The sequence below is a fragment of the Cryptomeria japonica genome, chromosome 5, assembly GCF_030272615.1.
Source record: "Cryptomeria japonica chromosome 5, Sugi_1.0, whole genome shotgun sequence".
Classification (NCBI taxonomy): Eukaryota; Viridiplantae; Streptophyta; class Pinopsida; order Cupressales; family Cupressaceae; genus Cryptomeria; species Cryptomeria japonica.
This window is the reverse complement of record NC_081409.1, coordinates 67,491,926-67,518,669: the sequence shown is the minus strand read 5'-3', so window position 1 is coordinate 67,518,669 and position 26,744 is coordinate 67,491,926. Positions and strand designations below refer to the sequence as shown.

The window sequence follows — 26,744 nt, the reverse complement described above, 5'->3', positions numbered from 1 at the left end:
ACATTTAAATAAATTATGTTTTTAAAATTCAAAAATATTAATATTATTTTATCTTGGATTCATTTATAAGATATCTTGTGGTAATATTATAAATGCCATGATTTGTTATTATTTAAAATGACCATAAATGCTTAGTAATGCTTCATAAAAATCTATAAGTGCTATTATTAATTAAACTCAAATACATTACCTAAAAAGTATACTATCTTATTTGTTTGAGATTTTTTTAATGAATAAGACCTTACTATTTGCAAACTAAAAAGATAAAAATAATAGGCACACACCCAAAGTCTAAGAGGAACCCAAGTCCAAAACAAAAAATGAGAAAAGTATAAACAAGGTCAAGTCCAAACATCGAGAAACGATACATTTGCTAAGCGACAAGAGTAATGCTATGAGAGAGAAGTTCTTGATCATCTAGTTTACTCTATTTATTAATGGGATGGAACCATCATCAATTAGTTTCCAATCATTAAGATTGCCAATTTACTTTAGAACTATTTTATTTACTACCTACATACACAAACACACAAATTTTATTCTTATTTATTCTTATCATATATATTAAAGTGTTGACAATAATATTCATTTTGTTTTAGATTGATATATAATATTTCTATATTTAATTACGTTGATGGCGTTTCCTAATATGAAGTGGCTAACCTCGTTTTAAAAATTAACGGTTGAAAGCTATGGGTGAAACATGCAAGACGATTCAAATTAGTTGAACTGTCTGATTTTGTATGTAAATTTTCCCCATTGTTTCTTTATTAAGACGATAGGATTTTAGTATGAGGTTTTGTTTGCTGGGAAAGTGTCAGCCATTCGGAAAAAGGTATCGGAAAAAAAGGCGATTGAAAACATGCTTGTCAGAAAATTGCAACTTGCATGCGATGGCATACATTGGAGGTAGAGGGTCGTTAATGTGCTTTAATAGCATTAAATCGAAAAAAAAGGCGGTTGAAAACGCGCGTTGCAACTTGCATGCGATGGCATACATTGGAGGTAGAAGAGAGTAAATGTGCTTCAATAGCATTAACATTCGCATTTGGTACTTCTAATGCTCAAGATAATACCAATCTGCCAAGGTTTTGTTCAGCAGCAATGCTAAGAATATCTTGCAAGGTTTATTTCAATGGCGAGCACAACAATGTCTACAATTTGAACTCATTGAAGTTTTAGGTATTTTTATTTAAATTTTTTACCCTCATCCTTATGTTTTCGTGGTGTTTTTATTGTGAGAGATCTTGGGCACACAACTTGAAGTAATTAAGTTGTTTTGGGGTTTTCTTTGCGAGGTGAGATAATACCAATCTACCAAGGTTTAGCTTAGCAACGGCGATAACAATATCTGCCAAGGTTTATTTCAACGGCAAGTAGAACAATATCTGCAATTTGAACTTATTGAAGTTTCAGGTATTTTTATTTAAAGTTTTTACCCTCGTCCTTACGTTTCTGTGGTTTAGTTCAGCGGTGGTGAGCATAACAATATCTACAATTTGAACTCATTGAATTCAAAATTAGGGTTTGTTTTTGGTTTGGTTTTTAATATAGCACTTTCGCTTTCCCCGCTAGCTGGTTTTAACTCCGTGCAAAACAATGTGGAGCATCCTTGAAATCAAAATCTGGGTCATGTTTGACTTCATAAAAATGGTTTATATGCTATGATAGAGAAACCCATAAATTTTACTGCAATAATAATAATAATTTGAATTGCTATTAATCAAAATTAGGGTTTGTTTTCGGTTTGCTTTTTAATATAGCACTTTCACTTTCCTCAGTAATGACATTAGTCAGGAACAATAGCCAACAGAAGCACATAAAAGGAGCATCTACCTAGAGAAAAAAAACAAAGGCTAAAAAGAATTGCATTAGATACAAAGATGCAATCTATGTGTTATAGTTTAGCAATGAGATGGCGAAACTGTACAACTAGAAACAATGATACGTGTTAAAACCTTGCTCAGATTGTTCCCGGTTGTGCCATGTTGCACCAAGAATCAGAAACAATGTACTTGTAAACTTCCAAAAGCAGGTCTCAGAAATGGCAAGAACATCTTAAAACTCTTAGAAACGATATTAAAAATATTGGAAACTCCTAGATTCAGCATTAGAAACTTGGAATGCTCCAGAAAGCTAGAGTCCAGCATAGGGAAATCCTGATAAATGAATAAATTGTAACAAATGTTTTGAAATTTGCTGGATAGAAGTTAACAATGTGTAGGATAAATTCAATGCTTGTAACATATTGTTGGCCATACGTATGAGTGAGATGACAAAGATTCTTAGCTATGTCGATTCAATTTGATAACATAGGAAATGGCCTCCAACTAGCTACAACAAAAGGAGACTACTTTCACAACTAGAAACAATATGTGTTATAGTTTAGAAATGAGATGGTGAAACTGTACAACTAGAAACAATGATACGTGTTAAAACCTTGCTCAGATTGTTCCCGATTGTGCCATGTTGCACCAAGAATCAGAAACAATGTACTTGTAAACTTCCAAAAGCAGGTCTCAGAAATGGCAAGAACATCTTAAAACTCTTAGAAACGATATTAAAAATATTGGAAACTCCTAGATTCGACATTAGAAACTTGGAATGCTCTAAAAAGCTAGAGTCCAGCATAGGGAAATCCTAATAAATGAATAAATTGTAACAAATGTTTTGAAATTTGCTGGATAAAAGTTAACAATGTGTAGGATAAATTCAATGCTTGTAACATAATGTTGGCCATACGTATGAGTGAGATGACAAAGATGCTTAGCTATGTCGATTCAATTTGATAACATAGGAAATGGCCTCCAACTAGCTACAGTAAAAGGAGACTACTTTAACAACGTGCCATGTCTCTTCATTAATAAGGGGTAGTGTTTGCCTAGTATCTCAGAGAAAAAAGGAAAGTTGGAGTTATGTAGTTATTCTGTAAAAATCCTCAAAATATCCCCATATGAGTTTCAATCTAAACCTCATGGTTACATGATGGAGGCAATACACAATTCAATTTACATTTTCCTCTTCTGCATCCAAATTTTCAGTCAAAAAACAAACTTTCAATAAAAAAATTTCAATATTTTGTAGACTTCTGAACTCATCCATGATTGCCAGTTGCTTAAACTAAAATTTCCCCTCATCCAAATACATGAGTGGAAAGGTTATTCACTCTCCCTCAATGTGATGCAGAAAATCTGCATGCCCTAGTTTAAAAGCATTAGTGTTTCCAAAACAGAGCTCCAAGTTCAGATAGACAAACCCATAACTTTCACTGCAATAATAATAATAATTTGAATTGCTATTAAAGTCACAGATAAATACACAGAATTGTACTGTTTGAGACGTAAGGAATGACTAGTCTACTAAATCTTCCTAAGACTAGCATGCAGTCTAATTTCCTCTTTAGCATATTGTTTTCCATAGCCATTGGTTGTAAAATTTTGCATGGCAAAATCAGTATGGCATGTCTAAAAACAACAATATGTCCACCATTGAGATAGCTACCGGAAATAAAACTCTCCCATCCATTTCTGGGATTTGCAAGGCCATTGCTAACACACAGTTTCTGGGCCACAAGCGGCCATTTACTACGATGGCAAGGATATATGTGCAGTTTCCATCATGCATTCCACTTGCAACCTTCCATGGGATTTCCTGCAACAAATAATTAATTTTCCACTAACAAAAAAATTGGCAGTTCTTTTAACTGATGAAAAAGAAATGTTCCTATTTAAGCACAGATTTTATAAAAAAACTAGAGATATGTTTTGCGGTGTTCATTCCTAATGTGCATTGCATTGCTTGTTTGATATTACATATTGCCTTGTGTACTTTAATGGCAATTAGACAAGAAAATAACTCTCACTCTCATGCACAACAACTCTTTGCTCATGCAAGCTTCACTGTTCAAATACATCTTCTTGGAGACTAATTTCTGTTGTTAATCCTACCTTGTTCCAGATGAAGGGGCAATGTTAGAAACATTAAAGCAAAAGAAAATAGGCCTAGAATTCAAAAGACACATTAGCCATTTATAACATGACTAACAGGAACCGAGTCTGTACATACCCACCCAATTTAGCATCTAAACTAAAACTGGCAAGTGAATCAGTATCATAATGTGAAACACAAAAGGCTCAATTTGCTCTGCAGATTCATCAAAAGTTTCAAACGAAAAGGGTAGGTAGTTAAATGGGTGTGCCCCTCTGTAGGATGTCTCAATGCCAAACGTTGTGTACTAAATTTGTAAATAGGCTCAGCATTCAAAACACAGATTAGCCCTTTATGGCATCACTAACAGCAATCGAGTCTGCACATACCCACCCAATTTAGTGCCTAAACTAAGAACTGACAAGTAAATCAGTATCAAAATGTGAAACAAAAGTTTCACATCAACCCCCAACAATTAGTGTAACATTGGACAAAAAAAACATATCGTTGAATCATTGACTTTCACCATTGTCATGTCTGCGGAATTTATACATTTTACCAAGTACACAACATATTGTATTTGAGAAATTATTTTCTTGTAGTTGAGATGTTATTCTGCAATGTTTGTTCAAATGGATCCCATCGAGTGACTCTATTCCTCTTCTAATGCACTGCCTTATATTTCTTTTTCTGTTCTGCAATTGAGGAACATATCTGGTTTAACCCCTTCAAATCCTGCATTCTTTTGCGCTTTGGCCCTTGCAAAACTTGTAATATGTGAATGGTTGTCAGAAATACAGACAGGTGCCAGATTTCATTTGTAGAGTTTCCTGTGATTAGAAAAGTACTTGATTCTAGGAACCATTTGTTGCATCTATGTGCCAATTGTTTATGGTCGATTGCAGTAAGAGAGCCAAACTAGATTCATTGCTCCAATAGCTGTAACTACATATTATATACAACTGAACCTAAATATCAAACATCTATGCATATATAAGTAATTAGAAATTTACTTGAGTCTAGGAGGCATTTGTTGTATCTATATGCAACACTTGTTTTACCGTTGATTGGAGCGATTTTTTGTTTTTAGTTTTTCTAAAACTCTTTAAATGCAGAGGGGGGTGTTCAAAGTGTTCTTGATAAGTAGTTGTCTTCTAACTCTACATATACATTGGTGATTCTAACTTTAAATTTTCATTGCGATTTGGTTCGACTGAAGATTTGCTCTTGGCCCCAAGTGCAATATGAGTTGTGCTTATCGTTAAAATACATTCACTTATGTTTATTGTTGTGACATAGACTTACTGTTTCTCCATACAAAACCCCATTCCTCATCTCTCGAGAACAGTTACCATTATGTCGTCTCTGACAGCCCCTCCTGATGCCTCTGAACAACCTTCTGCAAAAACTTCAGTGAGCTTATTTATTCATATGTTTTCTCATATTCATCTTATTCACAAACATTATATCTCTATTTGTTATTTTCTTTTGCAAAGCATTCTCATCCATCAATGCAAGTGCATATACCAACATATGTCACTGTTTCAAGTACTTTTTTAGATCTGTTTATGTATTTATATATATAAATAAATTGATAGAGGTGTTCTCTGCATTGTCCTTGTGCATTTGCATGTCTGAATACATCAATCTAGAATCTGTCCATGCACACAAAATAACATCTATAAAGAGAAGCACACATAGATAGTAATACAAATTGGAAGCTCCAAAAAAAAAAAAAGAGGCTGCCATACCCATGCCTATGCATACGAATGTACATGACCTTGTGTATCTATTTGGTTGTCTTCTATTATCCTTGTAGGAAGTGGAACCACAATTACAATTGACCCCACATACAATCCTCTGTATCAATGCTGGGGATGATGTCCCCTCTCCAGTGCTTCAGCTTTTGTCTTTTGAAAAATTGACAGTCGATGAAGAAGATAGTGCCTAATTTAGGGTTGTTTTGTCTGATGACACGCACATGCAATTGGCGATCCTCCCACCTACGTACAGTGATTTGCTGCTTTCAGAGACATTAAAGATAGGCTCTATCCTATCATTGACAGCTTATGCTTGTAGAAATATTTGGAACTCGAGGTAGGGCCCTCTATATGTTCTGCTGATTTGTTCTTGGCTTTTCAAATCTCCCTTTGCACACTATCCAGATTATTCAACCTCTTGTTTTGTTCGTTTTACAGGACTATAGTAATATTCAGCCTTGCTGTCAAATTTACAAATTCTCCATTGCTTGGAAAACCTAGATACCTATTTAAAGAGCAAGAACAACAAATGTTGGGTCGAGACACACCTCCCACAACTAAACATTCCCTTAAATTTGGAATACACCTCCCACCCGTGCAACATGAATCTTCTGTTAATATCAGCCTGATTAAAGCCTTGAACCCCTATCAAAATAAATGGACGATAAAGGGGCATATGACAAACAAGAGGAAGATGCATCAGTATAGTACACCAAAGTCCACTGGCCAAGTCTTTAGCTTTGACATGATAGATGATGAAGGTACTGAAATTAGAATAACTTGCTTTGGCGATGTAGCAGAGATGCATTATCATAGGGTTGAAGCAGGAACATATTATACTGTATCAAAAGGTTGCATTAAAGAAGCTGACACAAAATGGAATAAGCTTAACAGTCATCTTGAGATAACTTTGGACAATAATTCAATATTGAAGCATTGTGATGCTGTTGTTGATAGCAAAGGAAACAATTCTCAATTCACACCGATCAATGAAATTACATACTGGACCAACAACACTTTAGTTGATGTTATTGGTATTGTAGTTGTTGTTGGAGAACCCTCATTAATTCGCAGAAAAGATGGAAGCGAAGTAACAAAGAGAACTGTCAAAATAAATGATGTCTCAACTTTTATTGTTGATGTTAACTTATGGGGAGCAACATGGTAAGGGGTAGGTGAAGATTTGAAGAACATGCATGCAACCCAAACAACTGTTGTCCTTGCAGTCAGAAATGCTCGTGCTGGTTATTTCAATGGAAAGTTGATCAACACAACCACAACAACAATTGTAAATATAAACCCTTCTATCCCTGAAACAGAGACACTTATGTCAAGAGGAAAGATTCCAAATGACCTTTTACCACTGTCATGTGTTGCTGGACAACTTAACTCACAATATAGTAGGATGACAATCATATCTGTTTTAGAACGTACAAGTGTTCTCTCTGAAACAATTGAAACTACTATTAGGGTTGTTGTGAGAATCATTAAAACTGATTCTTTTTGCTATCCAGCCCGCCCTTTGAAAATTAATGGCAAAGAGTGTAAAAAGAAATGCATCCAGCAAAATGATAATGTATGGTTTTGTTCAAGATGTCAAACTCATGCCAGAATGCAATTACAAATACTTATTGCAGATGAAGCTCCAAGATCATACAGGCACTCTTTGGGCTACTGCCTTTGATGAGGTTGGCACAAATCTACTGCAAATATCTGCCAAGGACCTTTACATGCTGCAGTACGATTTGACTATAGAGAAAACATCTCAGACCATTATCAAGGATATCCTTTTATCTTGCTTTGTTTTCACACTCTCTGTTACAACAGACATGTACAATTCAGAGCCCAGGCTCAAAGCAACAATTACCAAAGTTGCGAAAATTGATTTCCAAGCTGAATGTACTCTTCTGATTGCAGACATTGCTCGGATGAGTGCAGCTACACAGTTCAAGACCAATTAGATAGTGATGCTTTTCATGGGTCTTTTGATCTTCATAGAATATATAGCTTGTTATTGGTTTTTGGTGGTAATCAACAAACATAACTAAACTATTGATGGTTATGTATTTCAGCACTATCTAAACTCGTGTTTTCCTTGGCTGTCCAAAACTTTTGGTTTTTGACATTGCTTTTGTTGTAAAATTCTCCAAAAGTTGCTTCTACTTCAAGTTGTCCATGTTTGCCAAAATTGTTGATTTTACCTGGTCAATCCAATTCTTGTTTTGTTCTGCCATGCTTCCATGCATCTAAAATATATCGAATGCAATTTTGCTTCTTTGCAACTTCTTGTCTTGTATCCTTTTGTACCTTTTCCTGTTGTGTTATTATTGAACATCCATGTTTTCCAAATATTCTTAATTTGTATATCTTTATTTATACTATGCTGTAAAAACATAATAAGAAAGAAACCATACAGATTACACATTGGGGCAAATATTAAAACAACAACCAATAGCTTCAATCTATGTTGTTTTAATAAATTTCCTGACCTCGAAATCATGATTTCTAAATTGTGTTATTCCACCACACTATCTCTGCCCAATTCAAATTATAATCTGCAATGTCAATGACTTGTACAATGTTGTTTATGTTTACTGTTATTTAATATTCAAAGCATTTGGTTGACCTGTCTGTTTTTTTTATTGTAATATTTTGAATCCTTTTAGATATGTTCTAATGCTTGGCCCAGACACACTTCTGCTTCTCATTATTGTTGAACTATAAATTCAAATGGATATTTTGAGCATCCTTGCCAATTGACATATAGTTAAAATTTAGATTCATTGGCCTTTTCCTCTTTTGAAAACAATAGGTTTCATATTCTTCTTTGTATTCATTCAATTTATGCAAATGTCTGTTGCCTTATTTGTTCTCTCCAGCGTCTACTGGTATGCATAAACATATACATCTCCATTTATGTATCACGATATAAAAAGATACATATAAATTGCTATATACATTTACATATATTTCCATACACATACATGCATACGTATGGTCCTGCACAACTGCATACTCGCATACATACAACCACATATTCACTTGTATACATGTACATGCAAAGGAAGGCATTCACAATAGATATATATGCACATCAATAATCTTATATATCTTGAAAGTTGTGTGTCTGCATATGTAAGTAAATCTCTGTGTAACATATTTTTTATCTGCATGCATGTATCAATGCATAAATGATTATATGTATGTGTTTGTGCTTCTGTATAGAAATACGTACACATGTATGTGTATATCATGGAAATTGGTATATACATTTATAAAAAAATCCATACACATACATGCATACATATATTTTTACATAGCTACAAACTTCCACGCACCTATAAACATGTACATACAAAGGCAAGCACTCACGGTAGATATATATGCACATGCACAACATTGTATATCTTGAAAGTTGTGTGCCTACATATGTAAGTAAACTTGTCTCTATCCATATTCTTTTATGTGCATGCATTCCTCAATGCATGTAGAGTTATATGTATGGGTATGTGCTTAAATTTTGTGCAAAAATATTTAACATATGCAATTCACAGATTGCATCAAACAGAAGTTTCAAATAAAACTACATAGATTAGAACATAGACACTATTTTTAACAGTTGTTTCTTGCACACTAAGAATCTTATATGCTCTGTTCATTTAAATTGTCTAAAATATTAATGCAAACCACAATGCAAGAATGCAATCTTAGGAAAGCAAAAAAGAGAGAACAAAATTGTCGCTATTATGCAGAACATAGAGAAGAAATATCTAAAAAGCGTCGCCTGGAGTGAATGAAACACAAAATGCTCTTACCTGTGCCTGTGCCTGCACCATGCAACCCCCCACAGATGATGGATTCAGATTCACTTATTCTAAATCAGAACCTTCCTTTATCATGTGACCAGACCAACATTGTATCGCAACAAATACAACAACCTTCCTTGAATAGTGGCAAACTACAAGAGAAACATCCAGCACAAAATAGGCAACCTCTATACCATCAGACAATATTACAGACTACAACAACACAACAATGCACAACAAATTATTTATCTTCTATAGAGTACATTCAAACATTGCAAACCTTCCGCCATCGCATTGATTCATTGTCCATGCTTCAAACATGTACTATTTGTAAGGAAAGATCTATTGGAATAGTAATAGGTAGGAACCAATAGCATATTATCTGTTCCGGATGCTTTTCTGAAAATGGCGTTCATCGTTTCTCTTTGGCAAATAACTTAGACCCAGGCGAGCAACCCGTTGTGTTAAAAAAACTTACCCAAGTAGAGGAGATGCTTATAGCTAGGGTTGCTCTTGTTTTGCAAGTTAGACATGCAAGAGGTGGCCAATACAAATACACTGGTCACACTATAAGTTTTCCCCAAGATATTTCAGAAATAGCAAAGCTTTTGCCATGAAAACTAAAAGACCTTGAAGTTCTTATTGTCCATCGAAGTAATATACAAGGCAAAAAATATGATTGTTATGTAAATAAATTCCATGTTATGGATGCATTGAGCTATAAAATTCAACATGACCAGTACTATAATGATGTTGTCATAGACTTTGATGCTGTCAACTTGCTTCCTGATACTACAACAGATATATCAAATATGCTGCACTCTTTAGAAGAAGATACTGATGTGACAGTTATTCCACCAACAGAAGACCTTCTTGACAATTGCAATGAATATGATGCAGAAATTTCATCATCTTTTATTCCAAAACTACTTGCTCCAACCCGTGAACTAGATACAATTAAGAGAACCTTGTAGTTAGATGTTGATACTAATAATAATGTGCCTTGGCCTGAAATAAACTTGTCTCCGATAAATGAATATAATACAATAGGCTTGTTAAGCATGGCATTCCCAATGCTTTTCCCATTTGGAGTTGCACTTCCACTTCAGCCACATATCAAACATGTTCATTTACATGAATATGCTCTCCACTTAATGAGATATGCTAATCAAAGATTTGGACAACATGTTAGATTTCGATATTACATTTACAATCTAATTATGAGACATCGTTTGCAACAATCTGCAGCTATCTTCATTAGAACTAATTTGGGAGAACCTATCCCAACCACTATGGAAGCGCTGCATGAACGCTTGCAAAACACTCTTGATGATCAGTTGCCAAATCAATTGTTGCGATTTGGTGCAACACTTCGAGGCACTCGTGCATATTGGAGTAAATCTAGAAAAGAGCTTACTGCAATGATCTTCCAATTGGGGATCCCAACATTGTTCTTTACATTGACCTCAACTGATACTAAATGGCCTAATTTGCATAGGCTTTTCTCTGGAAATGATGGCCAAAACACACAGTTTACAAGAAAACAACTTATAGACCATGTGATTTGCAATCCACATATAACATCATTATACCTTCACAATAGATTTACAATATTTCGTCAAGAAGTTATTCAAAAGTTGTTCCAAGCAAAGGATCATTGGTATAGGTATGAATGGCAACACCATGGCTCAGGGCATATTCATGGCTTCTTATGGCTCCCTGGAGCACCAAATATGGAAACCATTGATTGGACAGATGATAATGAGGTCCAAATGGCAAAAGCTTTCTTTGACAAATATGTTTCTGCTTGGAATCCTCGCAACGCAGCAGACCGGATGAATGCAATACACTACACTACATTGGATGATCCATGCCTAGCTGATACAAAAAAAATCTTCACCATAGACCCTGCATTGGATTATGACGCATTACTTAATACTTTACAGAGACACACAAAATGCACAGAACATACATGCCTCAAGAAAAAGGGTCCCACATTTGAATGTCGTTACAAAGCTCCATGGGTTCAACAAGAGATGTCTACGTTGACAGTTGACAATGACAACAACCCATGCTATAAACCTACAAGAAATGATGATCGTTTGAATATTCATAATCCTTGGATGCTTTCACTATGGAGAGCTAATATTGATTGTCAACCAGTCACTTCAAAAAAAGTTGTCCTCCAATACATTTCAAAGTATGCTTCCAAATCAGAAAACAAATCGCAATCCTATATTGAAATGCTAAAAACGATAGTGAATACAACTAAATCTGAAGATACCATCTTACTAACATATCAGAAATTTATGATGGGCATGGTAGTAGACCGTGATATCAGTGCACAAGAAACTTGCCATATGTTACAGAAATTGCCTCTTTTAAGTTGTAGCCGACAATTTGTTGGCAGAAAAATACTGCATCGTGTCATAAAATCAAATAATGGAACTGACCTTTCCACAACTTATGTCCATGCTTATATGCAGCGCCCTTTTGAAAAATGCAACAAGTCTGCTAGAATCAGCACAAGGGTTCTCATATAATTCTCAATGCAAAAAATCAAAATGGCACATCAGGGATAAAAAAGCAATTGTGACTGTATATCCTCAGTTTAGAGAGCCTCCAGATGAAGATACCAATGAGTTCGAGGTTTTCTGTTGGTTTGAACTGCTGCTATACAAACCGTTTTGGGACATCCCAACAGAAGTAGGAACTTCAAAGGAACAAATTATAGAAAATTGGAAAAACTTTAAAAAGACTAATTACAACTGTTTGCACAATCAACAAATTATAGATGATTGCAACCCTCCACATGAAGATGTCAGTGACAATAATGGTTCTCAACATCAAGATGATACAAATCTATATGAGTGGGAATTAATCTCACAAATGAGAGCTACAAATAACTTTGCCCAAAATGATCTGCAAATGCTAGGTCGTGGTGATTACGATATTAACTACTTGTGGGGAGCAACTATTGTGGATGATCAATTAGACTGTACTGCTCTTCAATTCATAGCTGCAAGCAAGATACAATTCAGACACACTAGCATGAAAATCTCAACTTAGGACACACAAAAAATTCAGCTATCGCCTAAACAAAAAGTTGCGCTTGACATTATTCTACAGCATCATAATAATCAATCTACAACAACACCTCTACGAATGATTGTTCAAGGCACCACTGGCACTGGTAAATCATTTTTAATTGATTGCATTAGGAAACAATTGAACATATCTCTAGCTGTCACGACAAACCCATTACTTGTTTTAGCACCAACAGGTGTTGCTGCATTTAATATACAAGCAACAACAATCCATGCAGGGTTGCGCATACCTATATGAGAAATGCATCCTTTGACAGGGCAGTCATTAATGACATTACAAGAACAATTGAAACATATTAAATATATTCTGATAGACGAAATGAGCTTTTTAGGCCCAAAATTACTGCTAAAGATAGATAGTCGTTTGCGCCAAGCATTCCCTAACAATCAACATGAAAGCTTTGGTGGGGTGTCCATAATTCTTGTAGGGTGATTTTGCTCAGCTTCCCCTTGTAATGGATAAACCTATATATGCATCACACTCTACAGCCCTTAGTTTATGGCATTCTTTTACTATTGTCGTAACATTGGACACTATTTTCCACCAACAAGGTGCATCTATAAGACAACAACAATTTAGAACAATCCTTCAGAACTTAAGAAATGCTCAAGCACTGCAACATGATTGGTAGTTTCTGATGTGCCAGAAAAATGCAACATTAACTATTCAACAAAAGAAGGATTTCAACTCATCAATCCATTTATTTGCAACAAATGAATCTGCACGGTTGCATAACAGGAAAATGCTCAAAGAATTGAATTTTCCTGTCGCTCTAAGTTTAGCTAAAGTTGGTAAGCAAACAAATATTGAATATGACAATGATGAACAACTACCATTAGAAGTATTACTTTCTATAAATCAGGTAGTGATGTTAATAGCTAATTTGTGGATTTAAGTTGGCCTTGTCAATGGTGCTATTGGTCTCATAAAAACAATTGTATATGAAAACAATACAAAACCACTAGACTTGCCAAAATATGTGGCCGTGCAATTCAAGGATTATAATGGACCTCCATGGGATATAGCTCATCCAAAAGACATACCCATTTTGCCAATAACACGAGGCAGGCATACGCAAGTACCTTTGACTATGTCTTGGGCCATCACTATTCACAAATCTCAAGGACTTACATTAGACAAAGCTACAATAGACATAGGTAATACTGAAAAGCAAGGACTCACATTCACAGCTATTTCAAGAGTGAAGACAATTGATGGGATATGGATTGAACCACCATTCTCTTTTGAAAGGTATTCCAAACTGCAAAATAATGCTTATACAACCATTAGAAAGAAAGAGGAAACTCGTTTGCAGCTGCTCTCTACACAAACAAATATCTATTCAACTTAAAATCTTCTAGTCCAGAACCATCTTTGTTACATTCCTCTGCTTTCAACAAGGTAATTATAGTTTTACATGGTCTTATCTCTTCAAAACATGTGCATTCTTAATCATCCCTGGTACTAATTCTTTTGACCTCACTGTTCATTTTAGATTGCATTCATTCTAAGACATCCTCCATGTTGCATTGAGCACTACATATAAGTGTTCCTATCTATACAGGCTGCAATGATTGTCTAAAGCTAAATCAGGTATAACACAACTACAACATATTGCCTATTCACATCACTCACTGCTCCAACATAAACAACTATCTCAGGTATGGTATGTAACTTTTATTGCTTCAAATATACTTTGTTAACAAATTTTTATGCTCCAACATTACTTTATGTCACTTTTATCTAACTTGCCCCTTTGTAAGATAGTTACAATACATTGCCTGTCCACTTCACTCATTGTCAATCAACCGTTCAATGTAGTTTTCTCCTGCACAATGCAGGTATACATACCTATTAAACATACAAAGTTTACATGTAATTCTTTTTATGTGGCCATGTAATTCTTTGAAGACATATTCAATGTTCACTTCAACATTTCTTTTCAGTTTCTCTATATACATTAATACCTAGTACAAAAAATACGGAGAAATATGCAAAAAAAAAATTACAAACCCTTTCCAATAGCTTTTTACAACATCAATTATTCACTGCTCGAACATATACAACTATCACAGGTATAATATTTTACTTTTATTCCTTCAAATATACTCTGTTCATGATTTTCTATGCTCCAAAACTACTTTTACCCTGTTATCTGTCATTTGTTTTGAGGTTACTGAAACATATGTTTTTTAAATGTACCCTTGGTACATATTAAATCATAGAGGCCTAGTTTCATGTTCTCGTTCTCACTTTTGAACTTATCATTGGTTGTAGCTGAAATGTGTTGTCAATATAAATTATACAAAGTTATACACAAAAAAATCAGTAATATGCTTAGTTTGTTCTTTTTGTCTACAAAACATGTCTTCCTCAACCCTCAATTAACTTTGTAACTCTTTTGACACTAAAATGAATATATTTCTAATCAATTTTAAACTTTATACTAATCAAACATTTGTGATACAATCTAATTTGAAACATCATCGTGGTTGTGCTGCTGCTCCAACATTATACATCTATGCGAACTTTAAGAGCTTTTATTAATGCCATTGTTAGAGGAACTGTGTATTATACTTGTGATAAGTTTTGTTACAAAAGTGTCTGTTACATTCAAAACTCATTGCTCCAACATAAACAACTATCTCAGGTATGATATTTACTTTTATTTCCTCGAATATACTCTGTTGACAAATTTTTATACTCTAACATTGCTTTATCTCAGTTTTATCTAACTTGCCTCTTTGTATGCCAGCTACAATACATTGCCTCTCCACTGTACTCATTGTCAATCAACTGTTCAATGCACATTTCTGTTGCAAAATGCAAGTATACATACCTATCAAACATACAAAATTTGCATTCTCTTCGTTTTATGTGGCCATGTAATTCTTTCAAGGCATATTCAATGCTCACTAGAAAATTTCTTTTCAGTTTTTCTGTCTACATTAATTAATAATCATAGTTACATTTGCCACACCACTTATAGTTGTTTTAGCACATGAGTTGTATATATGTTGAATTTGAGATACTAAACATATATCTTCTTTTTCTTGCAGAGATAGCTATTAATAGAAAACAACATACCCATGCTTCCATTCGGTACCAATTACACGCAAACAGTTTCAAGTCATTTCCAAATTCATACTTCATATGTTCTTTGCAACTTTACAAAATTAATCCTTCTAATGCCCCCCTCCTTCAATGCAGGCAAAATCTTTTGACCAACCAAACTAAATGAGTTTTTCTATTTCACCAATATCCTTTCATTTTGTTCCACATATTTTAGGTCGTATTCGTTTTACTTTCTTAAAATATTTTAAAATTGCTCATTATAGTTATTTACCACTTTTAGCATTCTTTATTCTAGTGTTTTATCTCCCCATTACAAATAGATTTAATTTTTGTTTTCCTTCAACATTTCCTTAATTCTGCACTGTTCCTATTTCGCCCTCTGCACTTTATTTTATCCCTTCCATTGACATTGTTCAATTCTTCATCAAATTCAAAAAGCATTACATGGCGACATACAGTTTTAAAAGTCTCCTATTCTCTAGGCCTCTACACCTGTAAGTATAAAACTATCTCAGGTATAACACACTTGCAACACATTACCATCCACTTCACTCACTAACTACTTTGTCTTGCTTTAATCTTAGTTACCTCTTTATAAGATAGCTGCAACCTATTGCCTGTCCACTTCAATCACTGTCAATCAACCGTTCAATGCAGTTTCTTCCTACACAATGCAGGTATACATACGTATCAAACATTCACAGTTTAGACATATAATTAAATTTTACTGTGAATTCCTTATTATATATCTTTTACTTAATTTACTTGGATTCTTATTCTGTGCATTTCATTTTATAATATTCTATTTTTAAATATATTAGCTTGCATCTTCAACACTAACATCTATATCCACTTTTTTTGCATGCCCTATACGTTGCTATACCAAAAATCTCATAGACAGGATTGCTAATATATTCCATTGGTTACCTTGCACTTTCAAGCCTCAGCTCTCATGCATTGTAAGTTTTCCTCGCACCTTCTTTCCTCTTGCATCATTATTTCTCTTGTCTCGTTATGATACTATACTCCTCTTCTCATTGATTATCAATTGCCTACATTCTCATCCTTATACAATTTGTTTTTCTATCACTGAAATACACAAAATAGGTACTTTGCATTTCACACGTATCCAAACTTCACTGGCCACCTCCGTCAACATAATACTTTTACAGTAGACACTCTTATTTTCAACTCTATTGCTTACACCTTTTTAATCATCATTACATTTCAAAACACTTTGTTTGCAACATGTACTTCGTCCATCTATATCACAAACCTATGACTATGTTGTCCTTACAAAATTTGCAGGCAACAAAAAAACAACTTCAAGATGTTTTGAAACTTCGCTGCATTCCAGATTTATCACACTAATTATGTGTGTTACAAATTTCAATTAAATATTTTACATTGCTCTCATTTTCTCTCTTGTTATCTTTCCCATTTCACTCAAACAATTAATTGCTTTCCAATTCCTTTCCTCCATTTTAAATGCTAACATTAATTTATTTTCGCTTCTCACTGCAGGAACAATTGTCCTTGGGAAATTTTCTTAATGCGCCCTCCACGATAATTCTTTCCTGCATTCAATTCTTCCTGTGCATTTTCTAAGGTTCCTCTTTTCTATTTTTTGCTATTTTTCCACCACCTAATCTCTACAATTAGCATTTCTTACAGCTCCATGTTTTTCGCACCTTTTCATATTACATACTCTTCTCTACAGGATTGCATGTCATACACACTACAATAATTACAAATTGCCTCTTAGAATTCTATGAAGGTTGATGTACTTGGCAGGGATGACATTCCTCACCATGATGTGCAAAATGTATATTATCTTTTGCCCTTTCTTGTCAGATATTACTTGTTACTCCAATTTTCGCATGCCAAATGTTTTTTGTATTTATTAAATTATTTTATAGATTATAGTATTATAGTATCGAGTAGAAGTAACACTTGAAATATTTCTATGTTGCAAGTTTTAAAACTCCTTCTACAGTGCAATTTTAATCTGTATTTATTCTACTTTGGCAAGTCATCTGTTCACTTTGTAGTACTGAACAAGAGGTAAGAAATAGATTTAACTCTTCATTCATTTTAATTTTTGTGCTCACTTTTGTTGATCCATGTATTATGGGTTATACACAATTCTGCAATTTCGATGGGTGTAAGTTCAACAAATAACACTTTTCACAAGGACCTCTAGACATTTCAACAAATAAATAATTTGACTTGAGAAAGTTTTATTTCATGATCCCAGACCTTTTTTTTTTTTTTTTGGAAAAACACCACACGACTCAAAAGCATACCTATAACTATGCACTAAGGTGATAAAAACATCAAAATGCTCTTGTATAAAAATACACTGCTAAGATTTGAACCTTTAACATTTGGAGTAAGAGCGAAACGCCTTGGCTGTTTGGTCAAAGGCTCAACCTTGTGAACATAAACTAGCTCTAAGGTAAAATCTAACCATAAAATGCATTTTTCTCAGGAAGATGCCACAGATCCAATAGATTTGAAGATCACTGTATGTAAACTAAACACCCCTACCACCTCAAAAAGGCCATCTGCTCAAAAAGATGCCATGCATGATGCATATAGATTTAGACAATAGGCATCAATCATTATCTGAAATTAAAGAGGACCAAAATACCACACCAAAATTATTAAATTCTGGTAAAATTTATTAGTACAACGACCTGCTTTTGCCATTGGAGGAGCTTCAAACCCTCAATCCTGAACTCTTTCAAGGTTGTCGCAGTCGAAATACATTTGTCAGAGATTTATTTTGGCCCAAATGGGTTTTAAGATCAAATCTCAAATTTAAAAATAACTAACCAGTGCTTTGGCAATATCTGTTTAAAAATTCTGCCTCCAAACTTTCTGTCCAAGTTGCAACTCGTTCTTTTGAATGGCATGCAATCACCAAAATGGGATCAAAAACACAAACACAAAATACAAAACAAAACATGTTGATCACAAAATCTTGAAAAATAAACCACAAAGAAAAAGCCCATGGCTCTGATACCATGTTGGAAATTGTAATACTTTGGTGATTTATGCATGCATTCGAATGTATTTATGTGAAGAAATCCAGCATGTGTTTATCTTCATAAGGTGAAACAAATTAACAGACATGTTTAGCATGCAAGCATTATATGGATTTTTACCATAGTATTTTGGAAACTTGTTTTCACTCACGCGAATATTTTATGATGGTATTTTACGCCTTCATGAGTTGCGGGCTTAAGATGGAAACATTATGAGAAGTTGCATGAATACACAACTGCTCTCAAATTGAAGGAAGTGAATCTATTGTAACGTTCTATCAAGATAATACATACTTGACCTCTTTTCTTGGGAAGTTTTTGCCCAAACGCGTTTTTCTGCACATTGTGTTGTGTGAATATCCTATGTTGCTGATTTAAATCTCCATCTATATCCTAAAGTTATAAATTTCAGATTTGCAAGATATTTTCATTTCCATAGTGCAATAGTTTGTGTTAACTTCTAAATTTACCACATTCTGAAATATGCAGGCTTTAAAACTGAGCAAGGGTTGTAATTTAAACAAAATTGATTGTGTTAGTTTCATGTTGTTACTCATCAAGAAGTAAGTTGTTCTAATTTTGGTTTAACCCTTCCATATTTGGTTGACCATAACTTTTACTATTGATGACAAATGTAGTTGGTTGCTTTCCTTGCAGTGCAAATTACTTGGACATAAGCCATTACATATCTTATGGCTTTTAGCAGCTCTCTAAATATTTGATTCTTTAAGAAATGTTTTTTAACATGTAAGAACAGGTTGTTCTGATACATGAAGGTGTTGATAATCATCTGGTCATTAACATTCAATTTGTTTTAGAGGAGTTGTTTAAATCTAGACTCAATCAACTACTATTTACAATTATTAAGGTTGTGACACTCACTTTTTTTTAGTTCTGTTTCTCTCTTCCATTCTTTCTACATTTAATTCATCTATATCACTAACTTCACTTGGTATGGCCTTTAACTTGGTATAGTCTTTAACTTCGTATAGTCTTTTAACTATATATATGAACATATGGTCTTCATCTTGATATGGTCTTTTAACTACAAAAAGAGACCATCAACTTCACACAAGTCACTGTTATGCTTCGCTGAACTGCACTGTGTTTAACAGCTGGACCCAATGAATGGCCATTGTGTGTAAAAGAAAGGCATATAAAGCTTTCTCTTTTAAATCTTGTTTCCTTTTCAAGCTGCAAATTTAATACAAGCTTAGCTATGTTCTTAAGATTGATGTGCTCAATTTCATAGATTGTTGAAGCTTTTTCTATTTGGGTGAGCATGTTGTATAATTTATGAAATTTTAGCTCTTGTGCAAAAAACTTCCCCAATGTTGTTCAATTTTAGTTGTGCTCTCAATTAATTGGGTTCAATTTGAGCAATAATTAACCATTAAGTTATAAATCTTATTAAATTTAAAAAATTTGGTGCTTTCTCCTAGCCGTTTCTCAAATTTTTCATTAAATTTTTATTATTTTGTATACATTCTTATTAATTGTTCTACAATGCATTTTTAAGCAATTTTGGTCAAACACGGGTAAAATAAATTTAACAAATTGATCCTTCTAAATGCTTCTTAAATATTGACAGCTCAATTTGATTAACCGTAGTGTGAAAATTTCTACAGATATTTCTGCTTCAAGTCCGATTCATTTACCGCTTTCCAGTCCTCCAATTTTAAAGTTCTAATATTCTTCTCTTTCGTGTTGTTTATTGACACAAATATTGCTGATTTTTGTCCATTCTTGTTATTTTCAGTAAATAGCTATCCAATCGAAATTTTCATTCAATTGGCAAAAGTCGTTTATTTTTGTATGATGTAATATTTCAGAGCTGTTTGGCTCTTTCAATTTCTGCTCTTCCAATGGTTTTGCTCAACAAGGATGCTTTCAATTACATTCTAAAGGATTTTTTCAAATTTCAGGGGAGAATTATTTTTAGCTGACCAATTTAGCAAACCTTTGCCTATCGGCTTCCTGTTGTGCGCACAATAGCGTGCAACTGCTAGTTGTTACTCCGTTTAATTTTATTGCCGCAGGCCCGTAGATGAAATGCCAAAAAAAACTAAGGGTGATTGAAATATGTATTTTTTCAATGATTCTTTTTTCCTTTTGTCCTCCACTAATGCACTCTCTTGCTATTCAAAGTACAAAAATTGGTGGCCTATTATTCTCTATTTTTTTTTTGTTTCTATCATTATTGATTTTAAATTTGATTTCAACTAAAGATATTTAAAGATATTTATTTTATTTTTATTTTGTTTCATATTTTATATTGTATTTTTATTATAAAATTATTTACACAAAATAATATATTAAAATCAATTTTAAAAATAATTTTTAATTTATATAAAATAATTTAGATCATTGAGAAAAGATAAAATATTAAATAATTTTATTTCTCTTGGTTTCAATAAATGATTTTTTTAAATTTTTTTAAAATTTGATCTTTGATTAAAAAAGGTAATAATATTTAAAAATTATATTAATTTAAATAGCATTAATTTATTATTATTATAATTAATATTTTTATTTATAATTTTTTCTTTAAAAATTGATTAATTTTTATTTAAAACAATTTCAATAATATTTTACATTAAAAACATGAAACTTCAAAGTCTATTATATTCAAAGATGATAAAAAAATTAAATAATCAAAATAAAAAAATTATACTTTACTTTCTAAAAGGTTTCATTTTATTTTGAACTTTTTGAATTTGGTTTTTATTTTGACTTTGAATATAGAAGTTGAAATTTCAGCATTAACAATTTTGATATAGTTTATTTTTATTTTCAATAATTGTATCGTTTTAATTTTTAAACTTTAATTTATTTAAGAATTTAATTATATTTATGTTTAGTTTTATAATAATTTTTTAATTTATATATTGAGTTTATCATTTAATTAATATTAATTTTGTTTATAATCTATAGAGAGATCGATACACACAAAAAAAGAGAAGAGACGTGAAGAGATAAGAGAGAGGGAGATAGAGATAAGATATAGAGAGGCAAAAAGAGAGAAAGGAAGAGGGAGAGAGGGGTTCAAGCAAATGAGACAAAAGAGAAAGAAAGACAGAGAGATGTGGAGAGAGGAAGAGGGGTAAAGATAGGGGTAGAGAAAGAGAAATAGAGAGATATAGAGGGAGATAAATAGATATAGAAAGATAGAAAGAGAGATATATTGAGCTACCTTTGTCTCCACCCTCTTCTTCTCTCTCCCTCTCTACATATCTCTCTCCCCCTCGACCCCCCTATCTCTCTCTCTCTCACACATATCTCTATCTCTCCCTCTTTCTCTCTTCCTCTATCTTTCTCCCTATCTCTCCCTCTCCCTCATCTCTCCCTCTCCCTCATCCTTTTACATCTTTCTATATCTCTATTTCTCTCACACCATCTCACCATCTGTCACCCTCTATCTCTTCTGCCATCTCTCTCTATCTCTTCTTCTCCATCTCCCTATCTCTCTATCTTTACCTCCCCGTCTACTTCTCTCTATACTCTATCTATTTCTCTCCCTCTTCTTATTTTTCTGTATCTTCATCTCTACCTATATCTTCCTCTCTCCCCCTCTATCTCTTGACATGTCTCCCTCTCTCTCTCCCTCACCCGCTTCCTATACCTCTATATCAATCTCTTTCCCTCTCTATCACTATCTCTCCATATTTCTTGTTTCATCTCCCCCTTTATTTCTATTTTGTTATCTCTTCATCTCACTTCCCTATATTACTTCCTATCTATATCTTTATCTTTCTATCTCACCATCCCCTCATTCTCTCGCTCTCCCTATTGCAAACATAACATGAGGCTGTTAGTAATGGAGCCTAATTATCTTCTTGGTCCAGAGGTTTTATTTTACTTGTGTTTTGATCCATATTGATTTGAAACTATCACTTCTCTATTGATACATTTGCTGCAGAAATGACATTATTTGCTAAATAGCCAATCAATTGACCTCATTTACTGCACAAATGATAAAACAGACTATTTTTTTTTAATTAACCTTCCACACCTATTCGACCTTGATACAATTACTAATTTGTATTTTATGGAAAGATATGTGATAGAGATATGCGGCAAACATTGTGACATGACTTAAATTCCTATTGTCGCTTCCCGATATCTCGGCGTCACCATTAAATACTCTCGTTGTTGAGTAATATTCTGGATCTGCATGACTTCAAATTACCCTTGTCTTTTGCCCTAAACTTTCTCCCACTCCCATTTACTCTCTCTGCAAGCCAGCCTTTCAAAACTATCCTTAGCTCTTCAATTCTCATGTCTGATAAACACGTGCCCTTAGTTTTTTTGGCCTTATTTGATTAACATCAAGCTCGTCAAGAATTTGCTCGGATTTTATCTCTTTATAGCAATTCTGTTTGTTTTTATAAGAGTTCTGAATTGGGTAACAAGCTCTATGGCTAAGAAGGCATTAAAACAGAAGAGTTCCTCCTTTTCTCTGTGCAAATTATATCCAAGTTTCTGCAGACCAGCGGATAAGGATGTAGTTGAAGCAAAATCTAGTCTCAATGTTTGCCACAGATCTCTCAATTATTCTGGTATGGTTTGTATTTTATGCTTCTATTCAACATTTTTTTATCGCATATGTATAATTTCCACAGTTAAATATGTTAGAAAAAGAACAAATATAGAAACAATTCATTCTTCAATATATCTATATATTTTCACATATATCATTTCCAGAGTTCATAATAATATTGGTATGGTTTAAAATTAACAGTACAATAGGATTTGTAAACCAATAAATATGTGGGTCATTCGCAGTGATGTCGAAAGAGCTTCCTCATGGCAATTCATCTCGCAAAATAGTAGAGACGATATTCAAATCAAGCTGGTTCAAGCCTCAAATGAAGAATGTGAAAGTTGAAAGAGTTGTCAAGATAAATCACAGAGAAGATATTCTATGCAGATTTGAAGAATACAGAGAAATGACCAAGAGAAAAGCTGGTAAGGAATGTAGCCGTTGTATGGCTGATGGGAATGAAATGCTGAGATTTCATGGCTTCTCCATCATGTGTTCTCTGAATGTTATCAATGGAGTAGTGGAGCTTTGTTCATTAAAGGGTTGCAATGTCTGCAAAATTCTTAGAACTCTGTTCTACTACAAGCGTAGAACAAGTTTAAGTGTTTTATACACTACAGCTAGTAGTAGACTAGCTCATGATTGTATTCATATCCACAGTCATGATGATGCAGGTTCCACCATTGCTGTGAAAAGGAGGGTTATGCTGGTTTGTAGAGTGATAGCAGGGCACTTACATAACCAAGAGTCATGTTGGATGCAGGTGGGGATTTATTCACATTGTATGACAGAAGAAGCATATTATTCAAATGTTAGAGCTTTTCTGCCCCGCTTTCTCATTGTATATTCCCTTAGAGAGTGATATCAGACATGATTCATTTTCAATAATGTGAGAAAGATGGGCTCATGTATCACCATTGCTGTAATAAAAATGTCTGCAAGTTATCTTGTCAGAGTGTTCTTTTCCTCTTTTTGGTCTTTTTACACCCATCATATATATAACTGTTCTAAGAATATAGCTAATGGGCCTCCTTTGGTCAAGCTTGCCTAAGTTTTGTTCTCCATTGTCCCGATTCTTTACAGTAGTAGAATTTTTGCTTTTGTTTTGAGTGGCCATAGATCTGACTTGTATAGATGTTTGGACCCTAGAAAAGATTCGGACCCTCGAAAGATCTGGCCTAGTTTTGGTTTGGACCTTAGAAAAGATTGCGAGTAAAATTGTCTTGTATTGCAACATGACCCCTTCGCTTAATTAATGCATGAATAATAGTTCAAGTTTGTTTCAATTTAGCCTATATTTCTACTATCAGATTTTAGAAATGAATCCAATTACTAAAATCGATATCATAAAAATAACTTTATGATAAAGAAAAAAAAAACAGAAAATGCTTGGTTTAAAAAATGCAATTTTGACAGAACATATATCTGATATGGAAGCACATAATTTGTCCGTGACACAATTTAGACCTCATCGTTAATACTTAATTCTTGGCGAGCTCATTAAGAACCTTTCAACTTTACGAATAGACCAAAGACTCATTGTGTCTATAAAGATTTAGAGTTTGACATAATCGTCAAAGCTAGTTGAGAATACAAAGACAAGTCCTTGTATAGATGAAATGCTTGATTAAAGTGAAAATATAATTTTACATAAATATTAATGATGTCATCATTAATAGTTTCATGAATAGGAAGTATATCTCACATAGTGCATTAGATTATGATGCTTTATTAAATAAGGATTAAAGTGTATAATTTTTTAGTTAAACTTGTTGACCCATATTTCATGAATAATGGTTCACACAAACACATCTTTCATTGAAAATAAAAATGATCCACTTAGTACTAACAAAAATGATTCACACAAGCATAAAGGTTCCCTTCAGCAAATTAAACCTAACAAAAAACCCATGCAAATTGCTAAAATCCTACAAGAAGAGGACCACGAGCCTCTTCTATCTGATGGTGAGATTTACTCTCCCTCAGAATTATCCTCTGTAGAAAAGTTTCTTAATCTATCGACGGATAGTCCAAACCCATTCATGTTATCCCCGACTTTAGCTCCTCAAGATCTGGGCTTCTCTTTAGACAAGAATGCTAAGAAACTTCTTCAGGATCTAATGGTTTGGGATGAAGATCCAGACACAATTTTAGATGCCCCCCTAGCAGTCCTGTACTATCAATTCAAGGAAAAAAGGAAACTAGGCCTGCATCAGAATCAAGAGGGATTGGTAAAACCAAACTTTGGCTCTTCCCCTCCTAAGAAGGGTCGCAAATATCTTATTGAAGCCAGATCTTTAGATGGTGCTGTGGAGAACCATTCAAAACTTCAAGATCTTTGGAAAGTAGGGAAGGGGAATCCCCTTCCTAAACATCAATGAAAATCTTATCCTGGAAGGCCATGCCCCTAACAAACAAAGGGTGATCAAAAGGAGGATTCTTTTGGTCAGTGCAGATATTATTTTTTTGCAAGAAACTAAACTGGATAGTATGCAAGCAGTCGCATTTGGAAGTGGAATTAGCTCCCTATTTCATACGTCCTCACAAGTGATAGTGGATTCAGAAGGGGCTTCAAGAGGCTTAATGATAATTTGGAAGCCTTCCTAAGTTAAAGTTGACAGTATTGCTTCAAATAGAAACTGGATCCTGGCTAAAGTTTTCCATCTTTAGTCTAATACAACCTTCTTTGTTATAAACACTTATGGCCCAATTTCCCCCATCAAAAAATGAATCTTATGGTCTTCCTTAGACGAAGTCTTGTCTTCATTAACTAAGGAACAACTCTTTATAGGAGACTTCAATGCTATTAGAAGAGCTTCTGATAAAAGGGGAGGATCAATCTTCTTAGGTGGATCTCAGCAGGACTTCAATGACTTGATTGATAGGAATGGTCTGATAGAAATAGACTCAGGTGACTTATTCACTTAGACAAATAGAAGGAAAGGATTTAGCAACATAGCGAAAAAAATAGATAGATTCTTTTGGCAAGGAGATCTGAGGCGCTTTCCATTCTCCCCCTCCTACTCTATTATTCCCTGCTCAGGATCAGATCATTATCCCATATTGCTCTCCTTGCTTGCCAACAAGGAAAGCTACAGAGCCCCATTTAGGTTTGAGAACATGTGGATGAAGGACCCAAAATTTCTCACTTTGATAGAAAACTGGTGGAAGGAAGCATTAGTTGAAGGCTCAAAACTCTTTTGCTTTACTGCTAAGTTAAAAATTGTTAAGTAGAAATTGCTTCAATGGAACTCCCAACACTTCAAAAATATCTTCTCAACAAAAAGATCGATAGAAGAAAGAATGGCAACACTAAATGATAAGATCATCATGGAAGGAATGGACTAGGAATCCTTCCAACAAGAAAAGATGCTCCTATTGGAATATGAGGATATTTTATTTAAAGAAGAAATATTTTGGAAACATAAATCTAGAGAGAATTGGATTAGAATGGGAGACAAAAATACCAAGTTCT

At 33.8% G+C, this 26,744-nt stretch overlaps 2 protein-coding genes and 1 long non-coding RNA gene across 5 annotated transcripts; all 3 read left to right on the top strand.

Annotated features, from left to right (window-relative positions):
* The first annotated feature begins 961 nt into the window (after positions 1 to 961).
* LOC131032753 (uncharacterized) lies at positions 962 to 19,617 on the top strand. 3 transcript variants are annotated; one of them, XR_009103515.2, is made up of 10 exons: positions 962 to 1,182; positions 1,299 to 1,416; positions 15,661 to 15,890; positions 16,261 to 16,353; positions 16,574 to 16,635; positions 16,985 to 17,051; positions 17,201 to 17,285; positions 17,397 to 17,501; positions 19,216 to 19,289; positions 19,384 to 19,617. It is a non-coding gene; the product is annotated as an uncharacterized LOC131032753 (long non-coding RNA). The 3 variants fall into 3 exon arrangements; XR_009103514.2 differs by lacking the exons at positions 16,985 to 17,051; positions 19,216 to 19,289; XR_009103513.2 differs by lacking the exons at positions 962 to 1,182; positions 1,299 to 1,416; positions 15,661 to 15,890; positions 16,985 to 17,051 and adding an exon at positions 15,911 to 16,170.
* LOC131876308 (uncharacterized) lies at positions 1,430 to 15,413 on the top strand. The gene is made up of 2 exons (XM_059221244.1): positions 1,430 to 15,251; positions 15,357 to 15,413. Exon 1 carries the CDS (start codon positions 10,555 to 10,557, stop codon positions 12,034 to 12,036), a length of 1,482 nt encoding a protein of 493 aa, XP_059077227.1. The 5' UTR covers positions 1,430 to 10,554; the 3' UTR covers positions 12,037 to 15,251; positions 15,357 to 15,413.
* Positions 19,618 to 23,513: 3,896 nt separating the features above from the next.
* Positions 23,514 to 24,131, top strand: LOC131032716 (uncharacterized). The gene has a single exon (XM_057963749.2). It carries the CDS (start codon positions 23,514 to 23,516, stop codon positions 24,129 to 24,131), a length of 618 nt encoding a protein of 205 aa, XP_057819732.2.
* Positions 24,132 to 26,744: the final 2,613 nt, after the last annotated feature.

What these genes read in the sequence shown, in the direction of transcription:
- LOC131876308 (XM_059221244.1), top strand. Translation starts at nt 10,555, where the DNA reads ATGGCATTCCCAATGCTTTTCCCATTTGGAGTTGCACTTCCACTTCAG.
- LOC131032716 (XM_057963749.2), top strand. Translation starts at nt 23,514, where the DNA reads ATGTCGAAAGAGCTTCCTCATGGCAATTCATCTCGCAAAATAGTAGAG.